The 10,747-nt window shown below is 39.9% G+C and overlaps 1 protein-coding gene across 4 annotated transcripts in view; it reads right to left on the minus strand.

Annotated features, from left to right (window-relative positions):
* The window catches only part of ahi1 (Abelson helper integration site 1), a 90,644-nt gene extending 80,596 nt beyond the window's left edge, over nt 1-10,048 (minus strand). Inside the window, exons 1-2 of one of the 4 annotated variants that reach the window (XM_002935808.5) lie at nt 9,867-10,048; nt 712-780 (exon numbers count right to left, since the gene is read on the minus strand). In XM_002935808.5, coding sequence (XP_002935854.3) covers nt 712-721 — 10 coding nt within the window. In that variant the 5' untranslated portion in view covers nt 722-780; nt 9,867-10,048. Of the gene's footprint in view, nt 1-711; nt 785-9,845 lie in introns of all 4 variants that reach the window. The other 3 variants (XM_012963581.3, XM_004914574.4, XM_018094170.2) reach the window with 3 other exon arrangements.
* Nucleotides 10,049-10,747: the final 699 nt, after the last annotated feature.

Here is a 10,747-nt window from a genome sequence, read left to right on the forward strand (position 1 = left end):
AGTTTTATAACCTGTGGGATCTTCTGTTTGGCAATCTTGATATTAGTAAATGTAAATACGCTATACTTCCCATTTCTCTTTTTATATATGGTTAAACCTTCTTTGCATTTCTCGCTAATACAGTCCTGACTGCGTTAGTAACCACTGTATTAGTGAGGGGCAGGCAGGGGGAGGCACGTAAGCATCCTCCCTTCCCGCCCCTACCTTATGAGTCATTCTGAGGCACAAGGTAGGAGCAAAAAAAAGGTGCAACCCACATTGTGCTGCTGTCCTTACCACCTTCCTCAAGACAGTCAGTAAGGGCTGAGCTCTGTCTCCAGATTTGTTTTATTAGATGCTCCGTGCAGAAAGCTACAACCCCAGGGCTGAAAATTACCCCACACTACACTATGATGATAATTATCCAAAGTGAAGGTGGCCATACACATTGCAATATGCAATATCTCCTGATATTGGGCTAATTTGATCAAATTAAAACGGTGGCATAGGCGCCGTCATATGGCCACATTAAGTTACCAGCGCACCCTAGCAAACTTGCATTTTAATGCACATTAATAGGCTTTTCAATTTCTGCAAAGTCAGAGAAGTTTTTAATAAATGTGGTAAAGAATTTGCTATGTTTGTTTGTCATACATATCAACTAATATATATTTATTTCAAACACATTTAAAAAACTGATGACATAAACAATAATTAAGTTAAATGTCTTACTGGCCGGCATTTTTGCCCAAGATCCAACATTTTCTGTTCAATGAGGCTTTTTTATTCAGACATTATCACCTACCAATTTAGAAAAAAAACAAAAGGAAAAATAAATATTTTATAATTGAATAATAAATGTATAGTGTCTATATTACACACTGTTAAACTGTTCATGTATTTAACAATTTATTATTATTTTCAGAGCATTAGTCATGGAGGCTGGTACTCATTTTTCAATTCATTCGTTCAGTTCTGCACCTGAAAATGCTGTCTGGTTATCAGGATAATCAAAAGTCAGAAAAACAAACAAAGCCTCACTTTTTATTTTAACTTTTTGGCTATTCTTGTTTGTTATTGCTTATCTTTCACTTCAAGCCTTGTACAGGTATGGAAACCAGTTATCCAGAAAGCTCCGAATCACAGGAAGGCCTTTTTACATTATTACACTATAATCCAGTAAATCCAATTTTTTAAAAAAAAATATTTCCCTTTTTCTGTAATAATACAGTACCTAGAACTTGATCCCAAATAAGATATAATTAATCCTTATTAGAGGCAAAACAATCCTATTTGGTTTAATTAATGTTTAAATGTTTTTTTTTAGCTGACTTAAGGTATGGAGATCCAAATTATGGAAAGATTCCTTATATGGAAAAACTCAGGTCCCAAGCATTCTGGAAAACAGGTCCCATACCTCTGTTATTCATCTTCCATTCTGACTTCCAAAATGCTGTCTTGTTGCTAGTAATTAAGTCCTAGCACTCAGTTCGCAAATACAATTCTAGTTCTAAGCAATAAAAATGTAAAGAATTAAAAGACCACAAAAAAAGAAGACCAGTAACCATGCTTAAGAAGACCATGTTTAATATGTACAACATTTTAAAGAGGTGGTTCAACCTTTGTAATGAAATTTATATAAATCTTTTCTGTGCTAAAAGAAGTATTTTTGCAATATATATGCATTATCGAAAATTCAGCATCTAAAAGATATTAACCTTATGAATTCCCAGCGAACCGCAATAACCTTTCTGAAGACTGTTGCAATGCAGTGGGATTGCCAACACCATTCTTAGTCCTCCTCAGCGAGGCTTTTGTCACACTAGAGTTGGGCAAAGCCGGCAACAATCGCCGATTTGGTCCAATGATTCAGTGCACACATGACAGAGAAGGCACGGTAACATGCGCATCATCGCTTGAAGCAGGCTGTGCCCAACATGCTTGTGATGGAAGCCCCACTATGAAGCACTGATAGCTGGCAAACTTTAAAAAGTCTTATTGGGGATCACTGGGAACTAGCAAGGTGAAATTTTCTAAATTTTTATATGAATGTGACCTAAAACATCATCTGATTTTCAAACAATTCCTAAAAGTGAAACAAATGATATAAAAATTGCGATTTTTGGTCATGTATTTATTGGAAAAAAAATCCAATATGTGTGGCAAAAGTATGTGAATAATGCTCTCAGTATTTTGTGTGACCACCTTGTGCAGCAATAACTGCAACTAAACTAAACTAATCTAATCAGTCCTCTACATCGACTCTGAGGAATTTTAGCCCATTCCTCCTTACAGAACAGCTTTAGCTCTTGCATGTTGGGGGTTTCCTCACATCACCCGCTCGCTTTAGGTCTTTCCACAACATTTCAATTGGATTAAGGTCAAGACTTGGTCATCCCAGAACATTCACTTTATTCTTCTTTAACCATACTTTAGTACAGTGCTGTCCAACTTTTGTGCTACTGAGGGCTGGAATTTTTCTTGCCTACATGGTGAAGGGCCCCCTTTTTAAACTCCACCCACTTCAAACCACACCCACAAGAGCTTTCAAGACCATACCTACATTAAAAGAGAAGGAAAGGTAAAAACTAAGTAAGCTTTATCAGAAAGGTCTATGTCAATACAGCCATAAGCACTCACAGAAAAGCTGCATTGAGTCCTCTATCAAAAGAAACGCAGGATTTCTGGTCTCCTTTTTTTGTAAACATGTTCTTCGGTATCGGACTTCCTCTCTTAGAAAAATCCTTAATTCCGGGGCCAGAGTCTGCATAGCACACAGGCCACACAGGGCAGGCCTTGGGCCACCAGTTGGACAACAATTCTTTAGTAGGACGACTTGTGTGTTTAGGATCATTGTGTTGCTGCATGACCCACTGTCTCTTGAGATTCAGTTCATGGACAGATGTCTTAACATTCTCCTTTTCAATTCCCTGGTATACTCCAAATTTATTGTTCCATCAAACAATCAGGCCCAAACCAGAACGCTCCCACCACCAGGTTTCACAGATGGTATAAGGTTCTTAGCAGGAATGTAGTATTTTTCTTTCTCCAAATATAACGCTATATATGTGCAGATATGTCATTGGAACATTTTTTTCCATAAATACATGGACAAATACAATATATTTTTTTCATTTGTTTAACTAGGTTTTCTTCATCTACTTTTAGGACTTAAGCTGGCCATACACGTGGCGATCTGACGATGTTTCGTGCGACCATCGGTCGCACGAAACATCGTCAGATCTGCCACACACCATTCAGGGCTGAATCGGCAGGTAAGGAGGTAGAAACAATAGGATTTTGGTCAGGCGCCTTTTATGGCGCCCGATCAAAATTTTCCAACTGGTCCGATCGGCGAGTCGGCCGATAGCAGCTTCCTGCGATATCGGTCGACTCGCCGACATACCATACACGCACCGAATATCGTACGAAGCGAGGTTTCGTACGATATTATTGGTGCGTGTATGGCCACCTTTAGGACATCTACTTTTTAGGACAAATGGGACAGTCAATAAATTAAGTTTAAGACAAAAGAGGTAGAAGAGTATCTTAAATGACATGTAACCCCCCAAAAAATCTGTGAACAGTCTCTTTGAAATCTTTAAACACATAACACTCTTGTTGCTCAAAGGCTGCAGTATCCCTTTAATTGCTTAGGATTTCTTAGGCAGTGATTCTTCTCATCTTAGATTACTAAACACACCTCCAGTCTAGCCACCAATGAAGAGATTTCATTGCTGGTCACCATAGAAACTCTGATCTAGCTCTGCTGATATGTGAGTGGCAAAATGGCCATCTGGTTAAAGCTGCTATTTGGTATTTTTTTATTTGCTATTTAGGAAAATGTGACAGTGCTGGCAAATGAAGGGGACACATGGAGTACAAATAATGCTGTTTGGGTGGGGGAGCTGAACCAATATATATACATGGTAGGAAAATGTGGGGTTTACATGTTTTAACTATATATTTTCCGTACAGTTAAAATTTAATAAAATATGCCAGTTTTCTCAGTATAGTGTATACACAATTTCAGACCACCGGTTACATCACAACAACAGCATGGTTATATAGTATGTTCCTCTGGGCAATGTTGGTTATTATTTCTTTTGCTCGTCAATGTGACATGACTGGTAAGCACGTGGCCATATATTGGGCAAAAGTCAACTAAAAGGAGTTATGCAAGCAGACAATTAATAACAGGAAAGGTCCATAATGTGGGCCTGGACATGACTGGTTCCTCAACATATGTGGTTGTCAGACTTTTTTGGTTCATTGATGTGTTTTGTTCAGTGCCCCGCTTAATTCATAACAAGGTTATAAATATACATTGATGGCGAATTAGCTATTCCTCTAAATGTATCTATCTCACCCAAATAAGTATTCACACTGAGCAACCCTATCACACTGCTCACAGACAGGGCCAAGACAGATGGGGAGATAAGTTGCCACGTGACAAATCTCCCTTGTTGCGGGCGGCTAATCTTCCCAATATGCCAACCCACCGGCTAGTATGTATATCGCCGGTGGGATGGCATGCGCGGTGCTGCGATTTGGCAAAATCGCTGCAGTTGCCTTGAGAGAAAACTTCTGTGATTTTGGTGCCACGTATGCCATACCACCGGCGACATACATTCTAGCCAGTGGGTTGGCATATCGGGGAGATTCGTCACACTGTCACGACCCTTAAAGGACAAGGCAACTCAAAATATAATTTTTTGCCTAATAAAAGAAACCAAAATTCTACGCAGCTTTGCAATATACATTTAAGTTTGTAATGGTTTTTGAGTTATTTGTATTTATAATTGCTATTAGAAGCAGTGTTTGCCTGTCCTTTTCTATTCTCTGCCCTGGTGGCTCAGACTGTTGAAACAATGTAACACAGGGCAGCAGACTGACAGACCTGCCTTGCTGGAGAAGCAAGACATTTGCAACATTGTTTAAAATGTAACAACCAGGAGTTCAGCAAATGCTGCTTTCAATAGCAATTACATTGACAAATAACTTATAGGGCTCTGGCACACGGGGAGATTAGTCGCCCGCGACAAAACTCCCTGTTCGCGGGCGACTAATTTCCCCGGATTGCCATTCGCTGGTGGGATGGCATACGTGGCGGTGCGGCAAATTGCCTCGAGAGGAAACTTGCGTGATTTCACTGAAATCGTGCCGCCGCGTATGCCATCCCACCGGCGATTTACATTTTCGCCGGTGGGATGGCATTTGGGGGAGATTAGTCGCCCGAGACACAGAAGATTTGTCGCGGGTGACTAATCTCCACGTGTGCCAGAGCCCTTAAAACACTACAAATTTTTTATTATTTCATATTGGAAAGTTGCTTTGAATTATGTTTCCTTTCACTATGCAAAAAATTATTTTTGGGGTTGACATGCCCTTTAAAGGCTGGAATGTATGAAAAGTGATTGCGTGAAGTTGCAACAGTGAAAAAGGATTTTGCAATTTGCAGGAAAAATTACAATGCTGAGCATTATTCATATCTATGAAACTGCGCAATGATGAAGTGTTTGCACTGTGCTTGAGTGCTCAGGATAATGTAGAAATCTGCAAGGCAGTTACTGTGAAAAATTAAATTGTGTTAAACAGACCTACAACCAGTTTATAAAGGCTACAGCTACTGATTATTCATATGAACAATAATAAACAATCATCATAATCAAACCAGGAAAGCTGCCATTCTTCAAAGACATATGCTAATGTACATTAGGTACCACATAACACGAACAGTTATCTGGTTGTGGCTGTTTATGGTATTAGGCTTTGACTATGCAACAAAAACAAAAGATTAGCAGATGAAGTAGATTAAATACCTAAATTTAACTCAATAAGGGGAAAATTATAAAGCCAGACCATTAATCCTTCACTGAAATAGACCAAGCTTAACCAGACGTAACCTTTATACTGCTGGTGGAGTTTTGCACTGTTTACAAATTATCTCCATAACAGCTTTTAGTAGGCATAGTAAACCCAATGCAATTCTTAACAATTGTCCAATAGGTATTTTTTTACCTATTGCTATGAGTCTCTTGTAATTGTGTTACAGCAAGATACTGTTTTTTCAAATCTAAGTTTAGATATTTACGCTTATTATCATAAGGTCCCTTTACATTAAAGAAGACCTGTCACCCGGACATAAAAATCAGTATAACAAAGTCCCTTTTAAATTAAACATGAAACCCAAATTCCTTTGTTTATTAACACATCTATACCCATTATATTATTGCCTGGCCTGCCGCTATGCCATTGCGGCGGGGCAGACAATTACTTTTACTTTACATTCAACACTCCCCCTCCTTCTCCACCATCTAATTGTGTAGCCAGTGCATGGGCATGTGCATCAGGTCCCCTGTTCTGGTGCATACACAAGATTTTGGCATGATACAAAGCTTGCCTTAATTACAGTTTCAACCACATGGCACCTGCCTGCCTGTGTTTGGGTAATTCCAAGACTTAAGGAAACAAGATTTACATTATTTATATAGTGTAAGTGAAGTTCATTTTACTTGACAAAGCAGAAAAAATTGGATTATTTCTTAAAGGAGAAAAAAAGTCAAAATCTATTAAGCACACTATTAAATAGTACTACTATTGCTGTGTAAAAACGCTATATTCCTGGCTTGCCTAATGAAAGATTTACAGAGATCCACATACTAGAACTTACATACTTGTTTCAGTGAACGGCGCCGCCATCTTGTCCAGCGTGTCTGTATGGGCTGAAAAGCACAAACCAGCTCCCCGCTCCTGTCACAAAGATTCTGCAGCTCCTGCCACAAACCCCCCCCCACTCCTGCCACAAATCCTCTGCCGCTCGCAGCACCTGCCCCCCTGCTTCCCCCTCCTCCTTGTCACAGAGTTTGGCGACGCTGCGTCGCCATGGCAAACGGACGCTCCTGCCCTGTGCACATGCGCCGCCTGCAGTAACAAGTCACCAAGTCTTGAAGGAGCGATGCATTATGGGAATCTTCTCTACCCAGCTCATCGGTTTTTTTTCCTGTTTGGCTTCTGATCTTCTGAACGGGTGAAGTATGAGGAGACTTAAGGGCACTATTGAGACAACTGAAGGTATGCCTGCAGTTTAGGATTAACTCTTTATTAGCCTTTCCTTCTCCTTTAAGGTGACATGTCAACTTTAAGGATGTTTCATGTAAAGTGGTGTCAGGCATTGAATTGTAAATAATGGAGAAAGGAATACCTGGCAAAACATATTTGTCCTATTGGGTCAGCCTTGCACCTGGCCCCCTCCAGCAGGCAATGTTTCAGCTTAAAATACAATATTAGTGTAGGCCACAAGTTTACTTCATGAAATGTGAGTATAATAAGTAGAAAAATGACAGAAAGAATCAAGTCCTGGGAAAAAAAAACACTGAAGGCGTCCTAAAGTATGTGGTATCACTGAAGGTTGTGATAGATGTTTCTTCTTTCAGTCCTCAGTTTATCAATAGTCTCAAATATCTATTTTCTGCAAGTCCCATATCTTAAATAAAGGCTATCACACTATCTCTGTGGACAGCGATAAAATACACTTTCTGTCACAGGGGCCAACAAGCAGATCATACATTAAAGGAGAAGGAAACGTAAAAACTAAGTAAGCTTTATCAGAAAGGTCTATGTAAATACACCCATAAGCACTCACAGAAACGCGAGTCCTCTATCAAAAGAAACACAGGATTTCTTGTCTCCTTTTTTGTAAACATGTTCTTCAGGTATCGGACTTCCTCTCTTAAGCAAACTGAGAAATCTTCAAGGGCTCTTTACTCAGGTATGGTAATGCTTTCTGCGGAATCTATTGGCAGTAAAATGCCAAAATGACTTTCACTCTCCTTTAAACCTAGGGAGGCTTTTTGAAGGAGGATTGCATCAACTTGCTGATGCATGCAGGATATTCAAACCTCTCTGACAGATACTGGGCTAATTTTTGGTCACAGCAGGCCCTTTCATAGTAACATAGTAACATAGTAACACAGTAAGTTGGGTTGAAAAAAGACATATGTCCATCAAGTTCAACCATAATGCCTATATATAACCTGCCTAACTACTAGTTGATCCAGAGGAAGGCAAAAAACCCCATCTGAAGCCTCTCTAATTTGCCGCAGAGGGGAAAAAATTCCTTCCTGACTCCAAGATGGCAATCGGACCAGTCGACACACAAGCTGCAGAATGAGTCCAGAGGGGCAACGTTGGCACCTTTAATAGCCCCCATATAACAGCCCTAATGCGCTGAGTGGCAGCCATCATAGCACCACAGCTTGTTTAGAAAAACATTACATTTGAAACTAAAAACACAGAATTTCCCACCACTGGGTAAGAGAACTCAGCACTGTAGTTAGATTTATATTTTTTGTGCATACTTCTAGTGCATTTGATATAAGGTTAATTCACCAGAGAAGGAAAATTAGAGTTACAGTACCACCAGACCTCCACCTGTTGTGGACTACTAAATTCAGATACAAGCTGATGCCTACTGTAACAATGCGCACAGTAACATCCCGATGCGGGACAGTCCCTATTTCAACAGCTCAGACCGGATTCTTACTGAAAAGTCCCTCATTTCACTTTCATCTCCTGCACTGAATGCTAAAAAAGATACAATGTTTCTGAAACTTAATTAAACAAGCAGCTTTTGGCAGAGAGCCCAGAAAAGTTAACAAGCAACACGAGCACTTAGATACAATTGTAACTAATAAGCTAAACAGTAGTGATGTGCAGGTCTACTATTTGTCAACCCACACCCGACCCTAACCCGTCCCTTCTCCACCGGCACCTGACCTGGCCTGCAGCTTCATGTCTATTTACAGATTTTCAGAATGTAAGCTCTTGCGAGCAGGGCCCTCCCCCTAGTGTCTCCGATCCTCATCCAATGTAACTGCAAACCATTTTTGTGTATTGTTTATATATACATGTTAACTGTTATGTCTTTTGTACCACTCTATTCTGTAAAGCAATGCGTAAATTGATGGTGCTATATAAATACTAATAATAGACCTGATCCCACCCCACCAATGACATTACTGAGGGAGTGGGCATGGCACGCGCCTATAAATAGACGCTGCCAGATCCGGTATTGGGGCTCCGTTAGGCTGCAGGCGGGGAGGAAAGCAGAAGGGCTTGACCCAACCAAAACCTGCTTTTGATGTTGCACTGCCAGCCCGAATCAGTGGGTAAACCCGCACATCACTACTAAATAGGTCTCTTGGGGGGAACTGAGACATACAGCTTAAAGGGCAATTTCACATTTTTAAGCAAAACTGTAATAACAAATAAAACATGACCCCCAAACCCCCCAAAAATTGTTCAAATTTTAAATAACCTGCCAAATATGGTAAAAATGGGAGTGGTATTTAGGGGGTGTGGTCACAAAAACGGGCGTGGTCAAAAAATTGCAATATGCACTGCATTTCTTTTTGTCCCTCTTTAGATTTTTCAAATACTGGGAGGTGTGCTTGGAGTCATTTCGCTATAGGATTACAGATGTCACCACCAGTGTTCCAGGGAACCGGTTTATGGTAAAACATTATCAGTCACTTGATCCTTCCTGGATTCAATCCCCCAGCCACCAATCACTATTATCATGGTACTCTGCAAAGATAAACAGTCTTCAATCTGCAGCCTCAGATCATAACACAGTATGACCAAAAAGCTAACAGAACAAAATAAAAAACAATTTAATCAAAATCAGGATAGTAGTGCACATGTTAGCAGTAGGCAAATTTGCACAATCACAGTCATTAATAACTAATTAGCTATTGTCATAGTGCGCCGCAGCGTCTACGGCAGGTCAAATAATACAATTAATACATATTACAAATGGGTACAGCTGTATTTTTTTTAATAACTTTAGAAAAACAAAATCATACTGTAGAAATGTTCTCATTTACCACATCTGCACGTCAAGGTATTGCATTCCGCCCAATAGTCCCGCTTTTTCTCAACGCAGCCCGCAGCCTCGGGTCGCAGCTTAAATGTCCCGCAACACTGTTTACGTCCTGCTCCTTGACTACCTCAGAACAGCTAATCCCCAATTCTCATCTCGCGAGAATGCGGCGTCACAACTACACGTACTAGGGACGCACCATTCAGTGGTTTTAGGGACAGTAGAGCGACGCGCGTTGGTGTGAGGGTTGGCGCAGCAGGGCGCTTGTCTGCTCGCATATTACTTTCGCTGTGCTGTCAGGGAGCTCCTACTTTTGTCAGGGATTCAAAAATAAATACTTTTTATTGCACAATTTAGGGTAAGAAAAAATGAATTTAGGAGAAAATGGGTGAAAATAGCCATAGTAATCAATAATTAAGCTCTTTTACCATTGTGGCGTCAGAGAGTCCCAGAAATATTTCACAATTTTAGGACAACTAGGGCTGATTTAGGAATAGGTAATTAAACTGGGATTTTGGCATTTTGTCCCTTGTTTAAGAGGGCATTGCTTTTCACAGTTTAGGGGGAAAAAAAAGTTATACTTTGTTGAGATCCCCATCACCATGAAAGCTTCATTTGTATGGAAATTTAATGAACTCTTATTATTACAGAAACAAACTAGAACGGAAATATCTGTTTCTATATCAGATACAATTTCGTTTAATAACCTCACTAAAACAGACCCCTCCACACTATGACCCCTAACACTGAAGGTAGTAACAGGTAACCTAAAAGCACTCAGCACAAAAATGAAAAAACAGAATAACGCTAATATACAAATACTAATGCAAGAAATTCACAATTTAGAGAGCAAACACAAGACAACACTGGCCAACAAAATACAAA

This window comes from Xenopus tropicalis, chromosome 5 (assembly GCF_000004195.4).
Source record: "Xenopus tropicalis strain Nigerian chromosome 5, UCB_Xtro_10.0, whole genome shotgun sequence".
NCBI lineage: Eukaryota > Metazoa > Chordata > Amphibia > Anura > Pipidae > Xenopus > Xenopus tropicalis.